The sequence below is a fragment of the Phacochoerus africanus genome, chromosome 1, assembly GCF_016906955.1.
Source record: "Phacochoerus africanus isolate WHEZ1 chromosome 1, ROS_Pafr_v1, whole genome shotgun sequence".
In the NCBI taxonomy this organism is placed as follows: domain Eukaryota; kingdom Metazoa; phylum Chordata; class Mammalia; order Artiodactyla; family Suidae; genus Phacochoerus; species Phacochoerus africanus.
Window position 1 is genome coordinate 105,999,634 of NC_062544.1, and position 24,864 is coordinate 106,024,497.

At 38.2% G+C, this 24,864-nt stretch overlaps 1 protein-coding gene across 3 annotated transcripts in view; it reads right to left on the minus strand.

The window, feature by feature from the left end:
• The window catches only part of ULK4 (unc-51 like kinase 4), a 521,416-nt gene that overhangs the window by 391,177 nt on the left and 105,375 nt on the right, over positions 1-24,864 (minus strand). For all 3 annotated transcript variants that reach the window (XM_047770666.1, XM_047770657.1, XM_047770675.1), the window contains 2 exons: positions 16,424-16,585; positions 3,490-3,672 (listed from right to left, as the gene is read on the minus strand). In XM_047770666.1, coding sequence (XP_047626622.1) covers positions 3,490-3,672; positions 16,424-16,585 — 345 coding nt within the window. The remainder of the gene's footprint in view (positions 1-3,489; positions 3,673-16,423; positions 16,586-24,864) is intronic.

Consider the following 24,864-nt stretch of genomic DNA (forward strand, 5'->3'; position numbering starts at 1 on the left):
CTTCCATCACAAACAAAATGGTGTCATTACCAAAATTAAGCAAAAGGATAAAAGCCCTCCAGCACATATCACAAAGATAAAATTACGAGACGAATAAAAAACAATGCTGATGTAGAGAACTTCAAAGTTATTTACTTTCTGCACATCTCAAGAGGTAAAATTGATCTGTTTCAATCAACCGTCACAGGTAAAAATCAATGAGTACTGCATGGCCATCAAACGATAACAGCCTCAAAAAAAAAAAAAAAAAAAAAAGAGGGAGTTCCAATTGGCTCAGCAGTAACAACACCCAACTAGAATCCATGAGGATGTGGGTTCAATCCCTGGCCTCACTCAGTGGATTAAGGATCCTGTGTTGCTGTGAGCTGTGCTGTAGGTCACAGATGCAGCTCAGATCTGGCATTGCTGTGGCTGTGGTGTAGGCCAACAGATGCAGCTCCCATTCAACCCCTAGCCTGGGAACTTCTATATGCCACAGGTGCAGCCCTAAAAAAAGACAGAGAGAGAGAGTTCATGTGGATAACTACACTGACACAATTCTCCTATTTAATGCTGATGGAAGTGAAAAATGTATTGATTAAACCTAAAATTGTTTTTGGATCATACTTTCCTTAAAGAAGTTTAGCCCAGTTATACTCAGTGTAACTCTTCAATCTCATTTAAAAAGGGTTATGACATTCCGCCAAGCAATGCACGAAGGTGTCCCAGTCCATTCCAGCAGTTCACTATTGTACCTTTAAGAATTTTCACACACTCCTAACATCACTGAATGGGAAAAGTATGAACAAACAATATACAATTGACACAATTTCTGTTAGAAAAATTCTAAGAGTGTGTGTGTGGCAGCAGGGAAGAGAAAATACGTGAATGTCTGTGCCCATGTGTACAAATAAATACAAATTTGAAAGGTATATGTCAAAATTTTTGAAGATATTATTTGGGGGAAGGTTAAGAACTTTAGTCTTCTGAATTCTATATTCCATATATTTGGGGTTTTAAACTTTAACCTAAAATTCATAAAAGCTATAAACACAATCCAATAAAAATAAATTAAAATGGCATTAGCTACTTCAAGTGTCCAGATATTATAATTAAGGAAAATTGCAATGACCTCATCCAATACATTTCTTCCTAGCAAAACAGCAGGAAACACATTTATGCACTCCTAAAATCCTCTGGCCCCAGATCTTAAGATGGAATATTTATATAACACATTAACAGGAGTTCCCGTTGTGGCGCAGTGGAAACGAATCTGACTAGGAACCATGAAGTTGTAGGTTCGATCCCTGGCCTTGTTCATTGAGTTAAGGATCTGGCATTGCTGTGGCTGTAGTGTAGGCCGGCAGCAACAGCTCCAATTCAACCCCTTGCCTGAGAACCTCCATATGCCACAGATACAGCCCTAAAAAAAGACAAAAGCCCCCCCCCCAAAAAAAAGAACACATTAACAGCTTCGAAGAATCAGAAAAATAAAACTACAAAGTAAACCAGGGATTTAAAAAAAAAACAGGGCACAGATTAGTAAATAAACTCACACCAAACTTACAAGTTTTTATTTTTTATGCCTGGTCAAGCCTTCCAGAAGCTTCTTGTTCAGAGTCATTCAAGCAACTGAACTGAATTGTGAAAACATTATCAATTCCCTATATCCAACAAAGATGCAAGAATTACATATAAAGTACCATCTACCAAAGAGCATACTATTAAGAGTTTGTTTTTTTGTGGGTTTTTTTTTTTTTTGGAAGGAAGTATGGAAAAATAGTTTGTCACTTTTTTGCTTTGCCCATTTCTCCAATTACTAGAATACATAGAACACATGATGTGTAACTCAAGCGAGTCCTCTGTCACGCTCATCATTCTATACCTATGTGAAAGCTGAACTTTTCTTATCACAATTTACACAAACTATTCAGGTAGTACTTTTTCTAATGCAGTGACAAAATTTCCAAGTCTTTACAGGTTTCTTACAGCAAAAATGGGATACAGACTATTGGAAAGAAAATACTTTCTCTGAGGCTCAAATTTCCTAGAAGAATCTCAGACTAATTAAAGGCAAGAAGTGGTTTGCTTTCTATTTTGACTTTCAAAAATCAAGTTTGCTATGTAAGCTTGACAATTATTCATATTAATTACTGACATTTTAACTTTTATAAGAAAACAAATTTAGGAGTTCCTGTTGTGGCTCAGTAGGTTAAGAACGCAACTATCATCTGTGAGGATGCATGTTCAATCACCGGCCTCGCTCAGTGGGTTAAGGATCCGGCATTGCTGCAAACTGTGGCATAGGTCACAGATGCAGCTCAGATCCCGCATTTACATGGCTGGCTGCTGCAGCTCTGATTTCACCCCTAGCTCAGGAACTTCCATATGCCACAAGTGTAGTCTTAAAAAAAAATAACAAAACAAATTTAACACATTGCATTTCATGCAGAGGAACCAGAGTAAACACTCTATTTAAATGGCTCCCTCCACCCTTATCAGCAGTGTTAACTTCACCACGTTCTACAAAACCTCAGTGTGACAGGTTCTCCCCTTGGAAAAGGGGAAATTGGTCCAATAACTGCATACCACATTCACCTCATGAAGATTTATAATACACAAGAACACACAAAAAACTGGGAAAGGTGACACAAGTAAAAGTATGTCCTTGATGCATTGCTTTCCAAAGATGTACATATAGCCATGGTCCACTTTTTTTAACCTGTTAACATCTCACTAAACACTAATATTCTAGGGCAGGGCTTCTCCAACCATCAAGTTCCAACAGTTCCTCTGGAGACCACACTAAGATGTCAGTTCTGATCCAGCAGGTCTGCATGGGGCCTGAGGGGCTGTGTTTCCAGCATACTCCCAGATGATTCCACTGTTTCTGGTCCAGGGACCACTCCTTAGCAGTTAGCTAGAGAAGACACTTTGAGGAAAGCCACTAGAGACTTCTTTGTAGCCATCCAGTTTTGTGATAGAAACTGAACACTTACAAATGCTACAGCACATAAAATAAAGGTGGATCAAAGAATGAGAAGGAGACTAGGTAAAAAACAAGAGAAAGGGAGCTCTGAAGGTGATGTGTATTGGCTGAGTATTAGGATGAGGAAAGGAATAAAAATGAGTCAGTAAGCAGAGAATATAAAGAGAGCCCCTCTTTAAGGCAGGCAAAGGATTTGGAAAAACAGTTAGGGGCTGAGGACAAGGAGGTATAAGAAGTATTAGCAAGTAGGAAGGACTCATAAATTTTCTGGCTTTTCATTACTGAAATGGGACAAGCAGGCAGAGCCATTTACTGGATTTCTATTTTAATCACTAAAAGACTCTTAACAACATCTTTAGATGAATGGCCTGTGGTACAGAGGTTGGCCAAGTTCAAAAAGGCCCCTCGAGATGAAAAATAAATTCTACAGAGATGTGTTTAGCGGTTTAGTTGAACCACTAAAATGGCAGAAGAAAACAACAATTTTGTAAGTAGAGCAATAGCGAAATTCTGAGTCAAACCTTTTCTTGTATTAGCCTCTGAAGATGAATCCCACAGGACAGCATAGCAGTGAATAAGGTCAACAGGTACTGCTGGATTTTGCAGATGGCAGAGGCCAAGGAGTTTATCACCGAGGTCAGTCCCACCTTCTCAATGACGTTCTGGAAGGCTGTGGGGGAATGGCGAGTGATTCTACACAAGGCCTGCAGGGACAAGAGAACAGACCTGTCAGACAACTCCAAGTGCACAGACCAGTCCCCAGAAAGAAAACAAGTACCATCTGTGGAGAGTAGAAAGTGCTTACCCTGCTCCTTCATTACTTATTGGGGGATAAGAAAGTTGGACAACCTCAACACATTTAAAATTAAAACAATAAGCCAGCTGCCAATAAAAACTTCAGTTGTTTTAAAAGACTAGAAACTCTTAGAATTATCATCTACATTAAGAGTTAAGTAAAGTGACATAAATAATTTATAAGTCTATACAGAAAAACTTTCCTTCAAGCAATTAAAAACATTAAGATAATACTTCTTTAAAGAAAAGAAAAAGAGAAAAAAAGAGAAGAAAAGAAGAGGCATTCCCTGGTGGCCTGGTAGTTAAGGAACTGGTGTTGTCACTGATGTGGCTCCAATTCTATCCCTGGTCCAGAAACTTGCACCAAAAAAAAAAAAAAGAAAAAAAAAGATACTTATTCTTTGTGCAGATACTAAGCTAAAGGCTAAAAAAAATGGTCCTAAGAGTAAATATCTAATATTTATTGTTTAATACATAAATAACACAATCTGAGAACATCTAAAGACTATTTCATTTCATGCTTCTAAATAACATATAAGGTACTATTATTTTATCAGTGAGAAAAATAAGGGATAGAATATTTAAGCGATTTGTCCAAAGGCAGATTGCTAATCAGTGGCAAAGTTAATTCAAGCCAAGGCAATCATATCCCAAGCTAAACTAAGTTACTCAGAGAGCAATAAAAATGAAGGTTATAACTAATAAACTAATAGAATTTAATAAGGGCGCAAATATGCTTGGCAAAGAAAGTCAACAAAAGCTACCTAAAGAAAATGATATATTGAGCCAGTTTTTTTTTTTGTTTTTTTGTTTTTGTCTTTTTAGGGCCGCACCTGCAGCATATGGAGATTCTCAGGATAGGGGTCAAATCAGAGCTGTAGCCGCCAGCCTACACCACAGCCACAGCAACGTGGGATCCAAGCCTCATCTGCAATCTACACCACAACTCACAGCAACGCCAGATCCTGTACCCACTGAGCAAGGCCAGGGATCGAACCCACAACCTCATGGTTCCCAGTCGGATTCTTTTCCCCTACGCCACAACGGGAACTCCTTGACCCAGTTTTTGAAGGTAAGGGGGAAATGGACAATTAGAAAAGTAAGTAAAGAAAATTCTAGCCAGAGAGAGGAGAACAAGTATTCACACGGAGACTTGAAGATGCAGATCATATTCCAGAAGGACAAGAGGTCTGATGCAACTCTCAGGTGAAGGAGAGGCAGAGCGCAGAGCAGGAAAGAGGAAAAAGTGATGACCCATCTGGGAAAAGCAGGCTGGAGCCACAGGTGGTCCACCAAGCCAGTGTCTTTGAATTTCATGCCACGAGCAATGAGAAGACCTCAAAAGTTTTTAGGCATGGGAGTTCCCATCATGGCTCCAGCTCCAATTAGACCCCTAGCCTGGGATCCTCCATATGCAGTGGGTACAGTCCTAGAAAAGACAAACAAAAAAGTTTTTAGGCAAAAGAAAGGGATGGTCATATTCCATGTTACATGGGGAGACAACAAAGAGAAACACAACGAAGCCAGAAATAATTTTTACAAATACATTCATTATAATTGACATCCTATAACCTTCTTCCTGATATTTTAAACAGATTTATAAACTTAATAATGAAAACATCAAATGTATTGAACTGTTAAAAATACTATGTGAAAAGAAAGAAAGGAGGGTGGGAAAAGGTAAAGACTTTGAAAAATATTCTCATTTTCTTGAAAGTATCAGGAAAAAAATTAATTTTTTTCTATCTCCAAGAACAAACAGCTTTAAAAGTTACTCCTATTGATAAAGTAAGGAAAACAAGTGTAAAACTCAATCTTCCACCAAAACAAAATGTTTAAAGTAGTTGTATTTACTTTCTGCTAAAGCTTAGTGTTAATCTTCATGAAAATGCTGATGTGACCTTATTGCAACCAGAAAGGAAAAGATATATGCAACTAATAACAATGAAAATCTAGTAGGACCATTTCAAATGCTTTCATCTGGAAGTGGGGTTGAAAGATGAGAGGCAGGAAAAGGGCAGGGAAGAGTCTCCAACCTTTTATATCTGCACTGTTCATATTTTTCAAATAAGTGCTTATTGTTTTAGAGTACTTTTTAGGTTCCAGTGCCATAATTCTATTACACATTTAATTATACAGACATAAACATTTACAGGAGAAGTCACTTTGTTGATAAATAATGTATATAATTACTACTTATCTATATGCATTGAAAAATGACCATTTGCAAAGCACTAATATATATACTATTCCCTAAAAGGGGGGGGGGCTTTTCCTCATGGAACTGGTTATCATATGGGACACATCTTAATTATCACTGACAAATGAAAACAGGATCTCAAAGATATATTTGCTTCCCCATGTTCATTGCAGCACTATTCACAATGGCTAAGATATAGAAAAAACCTACATGGTCGCTGATGAATGAATCGACGTGGCATTACATACACTATGGAATATTAGTCAGCCATGAGAAAGAAGGAAATCCTGCCACTTGCAACAAGATGGATGGACCTTGAGAGCATTATGCTAAGTGAAATAAGTCAAAGAGAGAAAGACAAATACTGTGTTATGTCACTTATGTGTGGAATCTAAGAAAGCTGAACTCATAGAAACAGAAACTATAATGAAGGTTACCAAAGTCTGGGGGTGGGAAAAATAGGGAAATGTTGGACGAAGAGCACAAACTTCCAATTTTCTGATGAATAAGTTCTGGGAATCTAATGTACAAGATGGTATAGTTAATTATAGTTAAAACTGTAGTATTATAATTCAAAGTTCCTCAGACAATAGATCTTAAATGTTTACACCACAAAAAAGAAATGATAGGTATGTAAAATGATAGAGGTATTAGCTAATGCTATGGTAGTAATAATTTTGCAAAATATAAACCAACATGTTGGAGTTCCCGATCCCTGGCCTCACTCACTGGGTTAAGGATCTGGTGTTGCCACCAGCTATGGTGTACGTTGCAGCTGTAGACTTTACTGCAGCTCCAATTCGATCCCTAGCCCAGGAACTTACATATGCCACAGGCACAGTCTTTAAAAATTTTTTTTAATTCAATAAATCAACATCCTATGCACCTTAAATTTACACCATGTTTTATGTCAATTTTGTCTCAATAAAGCTGGAAAAAATAGTGATAATCATTGACTCTGTTTCAAACATAGAGCAGGAATTTGTACCCAGCTACACATAGCCATATCAGAATGATATTCCATGAAATAATGAAACTCTACTTTGGACAGCTATCAAATAATATTTCAGTCTCTCATCTTCCTTCCAATGGACTTAAAGATAGATAAGTTAGCCATCATGATCCACAAACTATGAAAGTAAGGTTCTTTAAGCCTAAAATCCAAACTATGTAAGTTTCAGTAGAAAACCAGCAGCTAATACATGAAAATAGGAATATGAAAGATAAATTCAATAAGAGCAAAGCTGATTCTGATTAAAGAATTGCAAAAGTTTAAAAAAATTCATAATGAATCTAAAAAAATTGCTGTGTATGATGTCAAAACAATTGTTTTGATTTGCATTTCCCTAATAACTAGTGATATTGAGCATCTTTTTTTAATCTTTATTTATATTTTTTTTCACTGTACAACATAGTGACCCAGTTACACATACATGTATATATTCTTTTTTCTCACATTATGTGTTCCATCATAAGTGACTAGACAGAGTTCCCAATGCTACACAGCAGGACCCAATTGCTAATTCATCCCAAGGGCAACATTCTGCATCTATTTACCCCAAGCTCCCAGTCCCTCTCACTCCCTCCCCTTCCCCCTTGGCAACCACAAGTCTATTCTCCAAGTCCATGATTTTCTTTCCTGTGGAAAGGTTCCTTTGTGCCATATATTAGATTCCAGATATAAGTGATATCATATGGTATTTGTCTTTCTCTTTCTGGCTTACTTCATTCAGGATGAGAGTCTCTAGTTCCATCCACGTTGCTGCAAATAGCATTATGTTGTTCTTTTTTATGGCCAAGTAGTATTCTATTGTGTATATATACCACTTCTTCCTGATCCAATCATCTACCAGTGGACATTTGGGTTGATTCCATGTCTTGGCTATTGTGAACAGTGCTGCAATGAACATATGGATGCATGTGTCTTTTTTAAGTAGAGTTTTGTCTATCAATAATCCCCTTAAATGTCAATGGACTGAATGTTCCAATCAAAAGACACAGAGTGGCAGATTGAATAAAAAAGCAAAAACCTTCAATCTGCTGCCTGCAAGAGACTCACCTTAGGGCAAAGGACACTTATAGATTGAAAGTGAGGGGATGGAAAAAGATGTTTCATGCCAATGGACCAGACAGGAAAGCAGGAGTTGCAATACTCATATCAGACAAAAGAGACTTTAAAATGAAGGCCATTAAAAAAGACAAAGGACACTATTTAATGGTTAAAGGAGCCATACAAGAAAAGAATATCACAATCGTCAATATATATGCCCCTAATATAGGAGCACCCAGATACCTATGACAAATACTAACAGACATAAAAGGAGAAATTGATGGGAATACAATCACAGTAGGAGACTTTAACACCCCATTCACATCAATGGATAGATCCTCTAGACAGAAAATCAATGAAGCAACAGAGATTCTAAAGGAAACAATAGAAAAGTTAGACTCAATCGACATTTTCAGGACATTACATCCAAAAATATCAGAATATACCTTCTTCTCAAGTGCACATGGAACAGAACTGATCACATACTGGGGCACAAAGCTAAAAGCAACAAATTTAAGAGTAAAAATTATTCAAGTATCTTCTCTGACCACAATGGCATGAAACTAGAAATCAACCACAGGAAAAGAAACGAGGAAAAAACCTACTACATGGAGACTAAACAACATGCTACTAAAAAACCAGTGGGTCAATGAAGAAATCAAGAAGGAAATTAAAAAAATACCTCGAGACAAATGACAATGAAGACACAACCACTTAAAAATCTATGGGATGCTGCAAAAGCAGTACTCAGAGGGAAGTTCATAGTAATACAGGCATTACTCAAAAAAGAAGAAAAATCTCAAATTGACAACTTAACCCACCACTTGAATGAATTAGAAAAAGAAGAAAGGGAGTTCCCATCGTGACTCAGTGGTTAACAAATCCGACTAGGAACCATGAGGTTGCAGGTTCAGTCCCTGACCTTGCTCAGTGGATTAAGGTTCTGGCGTTGCTGTGAGCTGTGGTGTAGGTCGCAGACATGGCTCGGATCCTGCGTTGCTGTGGCTCTGGCATAGGCTAATGGCTACGGCTCGGATTAGACCCCTAGCCTGGGGACCTCCATATGCTGAAGGAGCGGCCCAAGAAATGGCAAAAAAAAAAAAAAAAGGAGAGAGAAAAAGAAGAACAACCAAAAGCTAAAGTCAGCAGAAGGAAGGAAATCATAAAGATCAAAGAGGAAATCAATAAAATAGAGATTCAAAAAACAATAGACAAAATCAATCAAACCAAGAGCTGGTTCTTTGAAAAGGTAAACAAAATTGACAAACCTCTGGCTAAACTCACCAAGAAGAGGAGAGAAAAAATCCAAATAAACAAAATAAGGAATGAAAAAGGAGAAATCACAACGGATACTGCAGAAACACAAAAAAACCATAAGAGAATACTATTGACAACTATACACCAACAAATTTGACAACCTAGAAGAAATGGACATCTTTCTAGAGACTTGCCAAAACTGAATCAAGAAATAGATCAACTGAACAGACGAATCACTAGAAATGAAATTGAATATGTCATAAAAACACTCCCTACAAATAAAAGTCCAGGACCAGATGGCTTCACAGGAGCATCTTTTTGCATGTCTGTTGGCCATCCATTTCTCTTCTTTGGAAAAACATGGACTCGGTTCTTCTGCCCATTTTTTGATTGGGTTTTTTATTTTTTGATATTGAGTCAAGCGTACACTATTGCTAGAAAAGTAAATTAGCGCAGCTGCTGTGGAAAACAGAATGGAGATTCCTCAGAAGCCTTTATGATCCAGCAATTGCACTCCTCATTATATACCCAGAAAAAAAATGAGAACATTCATTCAAAAAGAATAGAAGCAACCCCAGTGTTCCTCACAGTACTATTTACAATGCCCAAGATATCTGGAAGTAACGCAAATGTCCACCAACAGACATTTGATAAAGAAGATGCAGTGTGTGTGGGTGTGTGCGTGTGCTGAAATATCACTCAGCCCTAAAAAAGAATGAAATTCTGCCATTTGAAGCAATGTGGACAGATCCAGAGATTATGCTTAATGAAATAAATCAGAGAAAAACAAATACCATATGATATCACTTATACTTGAAATCAAAAAGTAATGCAAATAAATATATAAAGCAAAACAGAAAGAGAATCACACATATTGAAAACAAACTGGTGGTTACCAGAGGGGAGAGGGAAACAGGGAGGGGCAAATTGGGGGTGTGGGATTAAGAGATATAATCTGTATAAAATAGATAAGCAACAAGGATATATTGCACAGCACAGAATATTATATCCATTATCTTTTAATAGCATTTATTGAAGTATAATTTGTAAAAATAGTGAATCACTGTGCTGTACACCTAAAACTAATATTATAAATCAACTATATTTCAATTTTAAAGAAGCAGAATTATTTCATTATTTCAGCATTATTTCAGAATTATTTAACCCTCGGATTAGAAAAATAAGAGCAATCTCAATGGAGTCCCTAAAGACCATGCTGCAATCAGAATTTTTTCAGGGCAATTAAAGGTTCTCCCAACAGTGACTTCGAAAGAGTGAACACTAAGTCTCATTAGCACTGTTACAATTCTTGGCTTTCATAGCAAAACTGACTTTCTAGTGAGAAAAAAATCCCTACCCAATCATAGTGGGGATATTCCTTGATGCACGGTTTGTTCAGAGTATGTCTAAACATATTCAAAGTAATATGAGAGCAGCCAGTATGTCTTGTCTTTGGAATTCTGCTCAAAAGCTGCTCCAGTTTGAAGGGCTCATGCAGGAAATAACCTTTTAACTCAACCCCGCTGAATATCAAACACAGTTGAGAGTGCCCAGAGGCGTAAAAGCACAGTTCTGTTTGTATTTTCCAAATCAAATCCTAAAATCCATCTTCAGTGATTCAGTTTTGAAATATTTTTTTTATTAAAATAGAGTCTGAGACTGTGTTTTAAAACTGGAAAGAACACATCCAGTTAAAAATTCACCTCAAAATTTGCTTCAAAGAGGACACGGTGTTAACTCCAGGAGTTTTGACCATCTGCTCAATAAAAGCAATGGCCAAGAAAGAGATGAATTTATGGAATACGTTTAAGAACAATTTCTTTTCTGTCTTCTGAATAATGATTTTTTTTTTGTCTTTTTGCTACTTCTTGGGCCGCTCCCACGGCATATGGAGGTTCCCAGGCTAGGGGTCCAATCGGAGCTGTAGCCACTGGCCTACACCACAGCCACAGCAATGCGGGATCCGAGCCGCGTCTACAATCTACACCACAGCTCACGGCAACGCCAGATCGTGAACCCACTGAGCAAGAGCAGGGACCGAACCCGCAACCTCATGGTTCCTAGTCAGATTCGTTAACCACTACGCCACGACGGGAACTCCTGAATAATGATTTTTAATGTCATTTCAACATTACCTTGGGAGCTTTTTCAAACAATACATAGTCTCCTCTGACCTCTGAGAGATCTTCAGATACATCAGAACAGGGGCAGAGGGTGGAAAGACAGGAGGAGGTAGTCGGTATTGTTCTAAAGAGGTGCCCACCAACCCCAGTGAGATCCACTACCTAGAAAACCTGTTCACTTTTCCACCCTTCCTCTCAGCACTTCAGTCATTATAATTAGCCCAGTTACCGCCCTCATAGGAGCTATTCTACTCTATCCAACTGTACAGGTTTCTCCGGTTTCCACTGTGGTTTATATGGAGATTCTCTGTAATCCTAATAATTCTAGGAATCTTTTTATCCATTTGATACATTTCCCCAAGTGAGCCCCACTCCCTCCAACAACCAATCCCTAAGCCAGAGATGCCACTCCTGAGTGGGAACGATTAATTAGCCATCCTTCAATCCAAGCCACGCCAGTGTTTCCTGGGTGCTCCAAGGTCTATGGCAGTGGTTCTCAAATGTCAACAGGCATGAGAAGCGCCTGGAGGCTTGTTAGCATGCAGATGACTGGAACTCTTCACCCAGCAAGGCTGGGTCAGGGTCCAAAAGCCTGTGGATCTAACAAGTTCCCAGGTGATGTTGATACTGCTGGTCTGGGGACCATATTGGTAAAAGGGACCCTATGGGGCCAAGAGGATACCAGAAGAAATCGGTTAGAAAAACCAGTGACACAGGCTGTCACAAGCAGAACATAGAGCAGGTTGGTGACTCAGCACTGACAAAACGACCCTCCAGCGGGTCATCAGATAGCCGCCAGGCACCTACCACGTGCACTCAGGAATACAACACAGGGAACAGGACTCCACCCTTCCTGGAAATGACATCCTGGCCCTTTGATTTCCTTCATCTATCTCTTCCCTTCTCTTCCCTTCCCAATGGCAATACATCACATTCTGAGGAAAGGGAGCAGAGACGGGGGATAGGAGCACTGAGCACCAGGGGCCCAGGAAGCAGAGTGGCAGTGACAGTGGCAAGGGAGGAAGAGGGTTACACAGAAGAGGCGGCCAGAATTGATGGAGTCCATTACGCTGAATAAGTAAACTAGCTGACTGAACAGATCAGTAACTGTACTGAGAATAATGGGAACTAGGTTTCTGTCTGAGAAGGGATTTACAAACACAGGAAATGAGAAAGCTAGAAAGAATAGAAGTATTGGATTAAAATTGGAAGTATCAATACAAATGCATGAGTTTTGTTCCAAATACCTACTATGATAGGTATAAGAATAATTCTGTATGTGTCTGTATATGGGTACTTATATATTTTTCTAGCTCTAAATACCAAGAAGGCCTAAAAACAGTAACACTCCATAGTAAGAGACACAGCACCTACATTGCAGTTTCTAAATACCAAAGGTTCCCTGGAGGAATGACTGGTTCCAGGGCTGGGAGAGAAAAAGGACAAAAGTAGGCAAGAAATGGAGTTCTTACTGTGGCTGAGTAGGATAAGGACCCAACATAGTCTCCATGAGGATGTGGTTTCAATCCCTTACATCACTCAGTGGGTGAAGGATCCAGCATTGCTGCAAGTTGCAGAGCAGGTCACAGATGTGGCTCAGACTGGGTGTTGCTGTGGCTGTGGTGCAGGCCTGAGCTGCAGCTCCAAATCCATCCCTAGCCCAGGAATTTCCATATGTCACTGGTGCAGCCAGGGGGAAAAGAAAAAAAAAAAAATAAGTAGCCCAGAAACTTGCATGGTGTCAGAAAATAAGGAAGTGATCACACAATGATAGAAATAGGTCACTAGGACACAGAAGCCAACTTGAAGGGCTTCTAAAATGATCTGAGCATCCAAACAATAAATAATAATAGTGGTAGTAGTAGCAGTAAAGTCACATTACAATTCATTAAATAAAACAGATACCCACAGTCATAATCCCACTGATAAACACATGCATGTGGGTGAAGGGAAAGAGCTTCCTTACAGTACGATTCCAACCAACGCCAAAAGCCTGTTTCTGTACCCCTCGTGAGTACAATGTACAATGGTCTTTACATTTTTAAAGGGCTGGAAAACAAACGAGACAAAGGGAATATGGGACACAGACCATCTACAGCCACCAAAGCATCAAAGCCCAACATACATATGATCTGGTCCTTCATAGAAAATATGTGCCACCCTCTGATATAAAAGGAATGGAACAATTAAAGGGTCACCACATGGCAACCATCACAGAGGCGTCTGGTACAGGTAGGAGTCCTCAAGGGCGCTACAGAGGTTCAATGGTAAAACACCAGGCTTGCCCTACAAAATGCAAGCCCTGTGTCCTTTAAATGTGCAATGACATGAAGTTCCCAGGAAGACTGAGGAACTGTTTCAACCGAGGGAGATTAAAGAAATATGAAAACAATATACAACATGATGCTGAACATGATCCTGGAGCAAAACAAAGAAACATTTGGGGGGAAAATGGCAAAATTTCCCTGAAAAATGAGGGATTTAGATGAATGTAAGAACAAAATATAAGAAGCCGAGATGAAAGAGTGAAGCTTAATGTGTCAGATGAAGAAAGGTCTATAAGTTATGAGACTTTGGTGGGAACAACTGGAAAGAACTTTGCCAAGAAAAGAAACCATGCTGAGCACAAAGATGAAAATGATAACATAAACCCAATTAAAGCAAGACAGGTCTTTTTTTTTTTTTTTTTAAAGGCCCAGGATTAAAACGGATGCTTTAAGATATGATTCAAAGATGCCTTGAAAAACTTCACGTTACACTCAGTAACTCTTTATGACAGTTTCTCCATAATTACTAATACTGTAATTGTTTTTTTTTTTTTGTAATTTTGAAATCATGTGGCTTGTGAAGCAGATGTGTATGTGTGATGGATGCTACATATCCTTTGCTTAATGACATTCAGTGAGCAGGATTGATAGCCCTTGATTTTCCAAATAACACAGCAAATATTAAGAACAGAAAAATATCCATAAATATCCACAGGATTTAGCAACATGGAAGTCATTAGAGATCTCAGCTAGACTAGGTTCAGGGGCATTTTCAGGACAGACACTAGACTGAGTTGAAGAGGAAATGGGCTGGAAGGGAGCAAGTTTGTGGCGATAACCCTTCAAAGAAGTATGGTGGGGCTGGGGAGGGGAGGTGGGGATGGGGCAGCCTAGAGAACTTTGGTGTGCTTCTATATTTTCACCAGAGCAAAGAACACGTGAATGCTGTAGAAAGCATTCTGTCCTAGTGGACAAGGAGTGGTTAAAGATTTAGGAAAGACCAAAAATAACCATTTGAGTAAGGTCCTCAGGAAGAGATAGAAGAAAAATGGAGAGGTTTGTCTCTGACAGGAGAAAGGAGAGACACAGGAAAGAGAGAACTAAGACAGGATAGGTGTGGATGCAAACAGGTGCACAGACAGAAGCTGACATAATTCCCCCTGGATGTCTTCACTTCTTTGTGGGAAGTACAGGGAGGAGTCGCTTACTGAGGATGTGAGAGGAAAAGTGGGATTGGAGAGTTAAGGAAAGAGGCATGAAACTGGCACCATCAGAAGCACAGGAATGAGGAGCTCCCTTTGTGGCTCAGTGGTTAACGAACCCAACTAGGAACCATGAGGATGCAGGTTCAATCCCTGGCCTCGTTCAGTGGGTTAAGGATCTGGCACTGCCATGAGCTGTGGTATACAGGTCACAGACGTGGCCCAGATCCCAAGTGGCTATGGCTGTGGTGTAGGCCAGTGGCTATAGCTCTGATTCAACCCCTAGCCTGGGAACTTCCATATGCCATGGTGCAGCCCTAAAAAGCAAAAGCAAAAAAAAAAAAAAAAAAAACAGAGAGAAGCAGCAGCACGGGTTCCCATCATGGCTCAGAGGAAACAAATCTGACTAGCATCCATGAGGATGCAGGTTCAATTACTGGCCTTGCTCAGTGGGTTAAGGATCGGTGATGACATGAGCTGTGGTGTAGGAGCAGCTACTGCTCAGATTCAACCCCTAGCCTGGGAACCTCCATACACCTTGGGCACAGCCCTAAAAGCAAAAAGAAAAAGAAAGAAGCACAGGAATGAGCAGACTAGAGAAATACAGGGAGGATGCCAGATAATGTTCAGAGTCCAGATAAGACTGCTGATCAAAAAGTATTTAAATAAATTATATGAGAAAGGGTTAAATCTGTTCAACTGACTATTAGACTGAAACAACCAGGTTAACACATCGTACATAATTATCCATCAAGTCATAACCATGGAAGTGAAGCGGTAGACAACCAATCAAAATACAAAAACTACAAAAACCATAGACTCTGAATATGAATTCATTTAAATCACATGATAAATGCTTTTTTTTTTTCCTTTTTAAGACCATACCCCCAGCATATGGGAGCTCCCAGGATAGAGGTCGAATCGGAGCTACAGCTACCAACCTACATCACAGCCACAGCAACTAGGGATCCGAGCCACATCTGTGACCTACACTATAGCTCATGGCAACACCAGATCCCCAACCCACTAAGCAAGGCCAAGGACCAAACCCTCATCCTCATGGATACTAGTCAGATTCATTTCCACTGTGCCACAATGGGAACCTGCTAAACATTTTTAACATAAAAATCTGAAAGAGGGAGCCAACATGAAAAGGTGAGAAACACCAGAAATATACTAAACCAAATCCTATACCCTATCCATTGTCACAATTTTCCACTCTCACCTCCAGGTACTTTTTGAAACCATAACGTCACGGTCACACAAGATCCTACTGGAATTTCCTGACAAACCCAAGATTTTTCCAGCCCCCATTTTGAATTTCCTTTAGGATAAAATCAAATAATTGTTCTCACTTGTTTTTTTGTTGGTGGTAGTGGGTTTTGTTTTTGTTTTCTTGGCCATGCCCATGGCATGTGGAATTCCCAGGCCAGGGGTTGAACCCACACCACAGCAGTGGCCCGAGCCACTGAAGTGGCAATGATTTTTGTACCACATAGAAATGCCCAAAACTGGTATTTAAATACCCACTAATAGAGACCCAAAAGATGTTCCACCTTACCGATATTGCCGTTATCCGAAGAGAATCAATGGTAGAATGTTTGAACAGGTACCATAAAACAGGCCCAATTTCTCCTGTAATAAAGCCCTGAGCCTGAGCAGAAAAGGTAGTGCAGACATTTTCAATAATCTTGGCTGCCATGTGATTCACAACACGTTCTTCCTAGAGCAGGGGAGCAGAGAACAAGGAGACAACTCAATAGGTCTTATTTATGATGGGAAACAGATACACATCATTTCTTTGCAGCCACTACAAATAAAGGCCTGATACAAGAGTGAACCATCTGCCCCTGCATGTGTTAGCTATTTTCGGCGGTGGGCTCGCGTTTTCAGGCTATTACATTTGGTTAATTATCAAACCCAGTGTAACATAATTCTCCACATATTTTAATAAAAAGGTTGAAATAACATGGAAAATACACAATTATAACTTAGGGCATAACATAATTTTAAAATCATAAGGAATATGGGAGTTCCCATTGTGGCTCAGCAGGTTAAGAACCCGACTTGTACCATGAGGACATGGGTTCAACTCCTGGCCTCGCTTAGTGGGTTAAGGATCCAATGTTGCCATGAGCTGTGGTGTAGGTTGCAGACATAGCTCGGATCCCAAGTTACTGTGGCTGTAGGCAGCAGCTGCAGCTGCGATTTGACCCCTAGCCTGGGAACTTCCATATACAGAGTTTGCAGCCCTAAAAAGAAAAAAATATCATAAGGAATATGCAGAACAATCTTAAGAAATTATTTAGGGCTGGGAATAATTAGCATGCCAGTCTGCTAAAGAAGACCTAAATACAAGGCATCAGGGAAGGTCCTAAGAAATCGCTCCAGTGGTGGGACCAAAACAACCCTACACTAAAGGCTGTTCTGGATTGTCTAACAATGCTCAAAAGTCTCCAAAAGGATCCAACTGTTTCCAGGTAACTTAAATGAATCCAGAAAAAGCACAAAAGTACTAAAAAGAAAATAAAAAAACAAAACTACCTAACAACATAAAAATCACAACATCTAACATCCAATTAAATCCACACACACAAGCAGAAAAATACGACTCAAAAGAAGAAAGCTCAATTAATAGAAATGACACAGGTAGAAAGAGTAAGAACAACATATTTAAATGGCTATTATAATTATAGTTCACATATTCAAGAAGAACGAAGACAGCATAAGAAGGATACGGAACAAAATAGAAGGTATAAAAACCACTATGGAAAACAGTATTGAGATTCCTCCAAAAACTAAATATACAACTACTATATGATCCAGCAATCCCACTCCTGGGCATCTTTCTGAAAAAAAACCATAGTTCAAAAAGACATATACACCCCAATATTCACTGCAGCACACTATTCACAATAGCCAAGATATGGAAACAACCTAAATGTCCATCAACAAAGGAACAGATGAAGATGTGATACATTCATACAATGAAATATTAGCCATAAAAAAAAGAATGAAATAGGGAATTCCTGCTGTACCACAGCAGCAATAAATCTGACTAGTATTCATGAGGATGCAGGTTCAATCCCTTGCCTCGTTCAGTGGGTCGGGGATCCAGCACTGCCATGAGCTGTGGTATAGGCCGAAGATGTGGTCAGATCCCAAGTTGCTGTGGCTATGGTATAGGTCTCAGCTGCAGCTCCAATTCAACTCCTAGCCCGAACTTCCATATGCTTCGAGTGTGGCCCCAAAAAGCAAAAAAAAAGAAATAAAGAATGAAATAATGCCTTTTGCAGCAATATGGATGGACCTAGAGATTACTGTACTAAGTGAATTAAGTCAGACAAAGACAAACATCATATGAAACCATTAATATGCAGAACCTTAAAAAAGGATACAAATGAAATAGTCTGTAGAACAGAAATAGACTCATAGACTTCGAAAACAAACTTATGGGTACCAAAGGGGACACGTGGAGGGAGGGATGGATTGAGGATTTGGGATTGACATATTCACACTGAGGTATTTGGAATGATTGGCCAACAGGCACCTGCTGAAGAGCGTAGAGAACTCTACTCAATATTCTTTGATCATCTATATGGAAAAAAAAAATCTGAAAAAGAATGGATATGTGTATATGTATACCTGAATCACTTTTTGGTATAGCAGAAATTATCACAACACTATAAATCAACTAGACATCAATAAAACTTTTAAAAACTAAAAATAAAAATGACCCAATCAAAAGGATAGAGAGCATAATGTCTCATATGAAAAATACAATGAATTGGATTAACTTATTAGACGCTTCAGACTCAATGATTAGTGAAGACAGTAATTAGCAAAAAGAAAAAAGAAAAAAAAAATTATCCAAAATAAAGACAGAAAAAAATAACATTAGAAGAAAGCCATAACAAAGTATCAGAACATCAGTAAAATGTGGACCAACTTCAAACAACCTAATTTATGTGCAATGAGAATCCCAGAAAAGGGAGGCAGAAAAAGTATTTGTTTGAAGAACTACCAACTGTAATTTTTTTCAAATTTATGAAAACTAATAATTCTCAATCTAAGAGACTCAATAAACCTCAAGTAGAAGAAAGAAAAATCACACCAGGGCACATCATAGTCAAACTGCCAAAAACCAATAATAAAGAGAAACTCTTAAAAAATTTAAAAAAAAAAAAGCAGCTGGAGTAAAAAGACACATCATAAAAAGAGGAACAAAAATAAGTATAACAGGAGACCTCGCATCAGAAACAATGCAAACCAGAAGACAGTGGAACGGTATCTTTAAAGTACAAAAAAAAAAATCGACCTATAAGTCTATACCCAACAATAACACCTTTCAAAAACAAAGGTAAAAATGAGGAAAACAGGGACAGATTGGTAAAAGGTAGAAATTTCAAGCTATAAGATGAATAAAGTCTGAGGATCTAATGTAGAACACTGTGACTACAGTTGATAACACTATATTGTATAATCAAAACTTGCTAAAAGATAGAATTTAAATGTTCTCACCCCCACCACAAAAAACAAAAAAGGTAAGAGGATAAAACATGCGAGGTAAGTTATGTATTAACTCAATGGGGGAATCCTTTTACAATGCATGCGTATATCAAATCACCACTTTGTACACCTTAAATATCTTACAATTTTATGGCAAATATACCTCAATAAAGCTGAAAAACAATTTAAATACATATCTCTGATAAAATAGACAATGACAATCAGCATAGACATAGAAGATTTGTATCTATAACTATCTGATTAACAAGCTTGACTTAATGTGAGAAAAAAGGCCTATCACCGAACAATGGCAGAATTCACCTCCCCCCTCTCAAATATGAGTCATGAGAGATGTCTCAACAAACTTCAAAGATTTAAAACCATACATACACCATTCCCTATATCCATAATATCATTAAGTTAAAAATAATAATAAGCTAACTAGGAAAACTATAAGGACAGGTATTAAATGAGAAAGAAAGAAAAGGCACAGAATTTGTGAAGACTACAAAGCATGTAATGGAATTAAACAGTTAAATGAATATGAAAATTTACATAGAAATCCAACCAGTATAAATCCTAGAACCCTGTGGGGCCTCCCCTTAGAGGTGACCTGCCACAGGAGAAGAGGAGGTACAGACCTCACCATCACAGTGAAAATGCCATACTTTGCACCTCTTACCCCACCAACTGTGGAAGCTGGACTACTCCCTACTCAGTGCTGACTCAGGACTGCTTCTTCATGCCATTCTCAAAGGTTCACTTCAGGACACAGTAGGTTACCCCCATACTTGGTAAACCCTTTTGCATCCTACCAATAGCAGCATTCCAAATATCATTAATAGTGATATTAGAAGGAAAACCACACAGAGTTCCTTGGTGGCTCAATGAGTTATGGATCCAGTGTTGTCACTACTGTGGCTCAAGTCACTGCTGTGGCACAGGTTTGATCCCTGGCCTAAGAACTTCTGCATGCCATGGCAAGGCCAAAAAGAAAAACACAAAAAACTCTGCCTCATTCCTATTCCACATACATGCCACCCACTTTCACTACATAAAGTCAAGGAGAAATGTAGGCCTGATGTTGACGGCATACACATTGTTTTATCTTCCTATTTGGATTAAACTGTGACAATAATAGAAACAGAAAATGTAATTGCACATTTTCACTTTTATCAAATATCAAGAATGTTAACTCATCTCTCCTTATTCTAGGTAGCCAGTGTCTAAAACATTTCAAAGGCAATACAGTAAATGGTTAACACCTCTATACTATTTTTAATTCAACCCCAGTCTTTTCTTATTAAATACATAGGAAATTTAGTACTACTTTTCTTTTTTGAAAGCACTAATTTAAAACCGAAAATTAAATTTCCTCTGAAAAGAAGTTTGGGGGAAAAAAAAAAAAGAGTTCCCGTCGTGGCTCAGTAGTTAACGAATCTGACTAGGAACTGTGAGGTTGCAGGTTCAATCCCTGGCCTTGCTCAGTGGGTTAAGGATCCGGTGTTGCCTGAGCTGTGGTGTACGTTGCAGACGCAGCTCATATACCGCATTGCTGTAGCTGTGGCGTAGGCTGGCAGCCACAGCTCTGATTAGACCCCTAGCCTGGGAACCTCCATATGCTGTGGGTGCGGCCCTAGAAAAGACAAACAGACAAAAAGACAAAACAAACAAAAAAAAGAAGTTTGCTACTTCAAAATTAACAAATTATTGTTCAGAAATAAATAATAAACAATTTATTTTTCGAACCCCACATTTTTAACTACAACATAGGCCAGGTGTCAGCTCAGCACTCATAATTATATACAGACTATTGTGTATAATTGTATATAGTATACAATATTGTACTGTATATTATACAATTGTATATTGTATAATTGTATACTGTATATTGTAGATATGGCTGATTAGATACAAATGCATAAATTAATCTTTTCCTCTAAACATGTGGAAACACTCTAGGAGCTATCTCCAACTTCTGTGCGCATTTTAGAGTAGGTTGCTACCTATCCAGATAATAATAACTACTTTCAAGAAAAGCCAACTTTCTCAGCCTCCCTCTCTCATGCACATAGGGAACACATGCCAAGTAAGTTGAATGCTAAATATTCCTGAGATCAATACAGCAATAATCTCAAGGAGAGAACTGCTCTTTGCCAATGTATACAAGGTCAAACCAATGGAAGGGAAAGTTGTCAGAAAGAGCCTAAGCCAAAAGCATGTGGAAGATCCCCAGCACAGGTATCTTTCTTTACAGAAAACATCAGGTGGGGCCCCAGGGCTTGTCCAAGATTAAACTATTCAGGAGTGCACACCTGGGGCCAAAATCCACATCCTCTAACTCCCACAGCCCAAGATCGCTGAAATTCCAGCCCCAAATCTGAAACAATGACGCTGTGTCATCAAGGATACTTTTTTCCTAGACGGCTACACTCTTTTTAAAAGTTACACTAGATACTTGTGTGTGTGTGTGTGTGTGTTCCACCTTAATTCTCCCACACTAAATATTTCTTCAGAATGCTCTTTCCACCTGAGCATTCACACCTATAACAAGATTGAAAGCATTTGCCTCACATTTCTACTACTGTTCAAGTTAACAGAAATTACAATTATAAAGCAAGCTACCCTGTTTGGAAAACAATGTCATGATCTCTTAGGTATCCTTGAAAAGAGAAAACGTACTGGAAACTATTTAAACAAACTCACAAGAGTTCCAGTGTAAGACAACCTTCCTCTCCCAAAGTGCACCCCAAACATACCTCAGAGTAAGGTAGGTCTGCGGGCAAATAACTTTGAAAATGTCGCATACACTGTGATGGAAAATGATGGAGGATAATGTGAGAAAAAGAATGTATGTGTGTATGTAGGACTGGGTCACTTTGCTGTACAGTAGAAACTGACAGAATACTGTAAATCAACTATAATGAAAAAATAAAAATCATAAAAAATAAAAATAAAGTGAATCATCAAAAATTAAAGATTGAAATAAAATTTAAAAAAGAAAATGCTGCATACAATATGCCCCCAAGTAGATTCATAATTAAAAGTTCTTAAAAGTACTAAATACAAACAAACCAAACTATTCAACCTTGTTCAACCCAGTGTGTTCCAATGTATTTGACTAGAAAACCCTTACACTTACACATATCCCATGGCAAAGCTAGTTTTCTAGGCAAAGTGAACAAAAACAAAATTTATAATTTGAAACTAAAAATGCCTTCTAAGAAGTCTACATATCAATTAAAACCAAAAAAGTAAAATTCTCATACTGCTTTTTTCTCAATGCACAGATTACAGGGAGAAGAAAAGGGGTTAAAATCAGAATCAATGGCCCACGTTCAACAAGGCAAATTACTAAGTTTGCAAAGTGGAAAGAAGTCAGTAAGTTGGGCAAGAAACACCTCAATATATTTTAAAACAACAGAAATAGCACAACAAATGTAAATGTACATAATGCCACTGAACTGTATACTTAATGGTTAAAATGGTATATTTTCATTATACACTTTTTACCACAATTTAAAAAAAAAAAAAAAACAAGAGAAATAGACCACATTCTTGCCTTTGTTATTTTAACAAAAGACAACAGAAGCAATAAAACCCCACCCACCTGCGAAAGTTTAAACCATCCGATAAACAACCCTGGACCAAGAAAAACATTTTAAAATAGGAATTATCCACAAAATACAATAATGGAAACACGACACATCAAAATAATGGGATATAGCTAACACTAGGTTGAGAGGAAAGTTAATAGCCTTAAATGTCTTACTATGACACAAGAAAGGAGAAAAAAATAAAAAAGCAAATGTAGTTATAAAACAACAAGTGGCATACAAAACCAGGGATAAAAAGATTTCTCTTTCTTAATAAACAAAGATCAGGCAGAGTCATAATCATCTTTGCCTCTCCAGTATTCAGCCAGAATAGAATCTTTGTTTCATAAAGTTAACCTCTTAACAAGTGAGAGCTATATCTGAGAAAGTTAACTTAAGCTGTGAATTAGCTGAATGTCAAACAATTCAAAGGAACTTCAATCATCTTATTCCAGTTTTTTTTAACCAAATGTGTCATTCTCTTACTGTCAGTCTTCTCATTGAGTATGCCTTCCATTTTCTCTCACATCAAGCAATTCTCAAATTTATTCACAGATATATATACATATATTCTCAATCAACAGCCCAACAGGTGAACTTATATGTAAGTAAAAAAGGAATAAGAACAAAAAATGCTAAGAAACTCATGAAAAAGGTTACAATGGTAGGGAAAAACTTCCGTGTATATTTTTTAAATTATTAAAAATAAAGACTATTAATTTAAACAGCATGGCACAGATTAACAGGCCAACAGAACTAAATGGAGCCCAGGTAGAGAGGTGTATACGGACATGATAGAAGTGACACTGCAGAGCTATGAGGAGAAGACAGACTTTCCATTAAGTGATGCTGGGATAACTGATCATATTTATTTTAAAAAATAAAACTGGGAGTTCCCTCGTGACCTAACAGTTAAGGATCTGGTGTTGTCACTGCTGTGGCGTGAGTTTGATCCCTCTCCCAGGAACTTCCACATGCTGCAAGCATGGCCCAAATAAATAGTTAAAAATAAATAAAATGGGACTCACCCAAAGCACCACACACCAAATAATTACAAACAGATTAAAATTCTAAATGGAAAACGGAAAAATAATAAAACTTTTAAAAGAACATGTAATAGACCACCTTAATGATGCTGGAGTAGAGAAGCATTTCTGAAGACACAAAACAAACCCATAAATCATGAAGGAATAGATTCATAAATTTCTGTTAAAATCAAGAACCTCTGTGTATCAACATATACTGAAAATGAAACGAAAAGCCTCAAACACCTGACAAACTAGAAAGTAGCTGTGATACATATAAATGACAGAAAATTAATATCCAAACTACATAAAAATATTCCTATGGATAGAGTGCCATGACATGTTTAATTTTTTCAAACAGTTCAGAAAATAATGAATAAATAATAAATACACATATATGGATTACATATACACACATTTATCACAACAAAGCAAAGAAGGCAAAATGTAAACTGTTCAAATCTAGGTGATGGAAATAAAGGTGACCATGCTAATTTTCTTTCCTTTTTGAATACTTGCAACTTTTTTCTTTTTTTGTCTTTTTAGGGCAGCACCTATGGCATATGGAAGTTCCCAGGCTAGGGGGGTTCGAATCAGAGCTGCAGCTGCCAGCCTATACCACAGCCACAGCAATGCCAGATCCAAGCCGGGTCTGTGACCTACACCACAGCTCAAGGCAACTCCAGATTCTTAACCCACTGAGCAGGGTCAGGGATTGACCCTGCATCCTCACGGATACTAGTCAGGTCCTTAATCCACTGAGCCACACCAGGAACTCCCAAAACATTTTTTAACAATAAGCCAAAGAGGAGGGGCAGTGCAGAATTCATCTGAAGGAACAGAAAAAAAGCAGTTTAAGACCTGAGACTCAC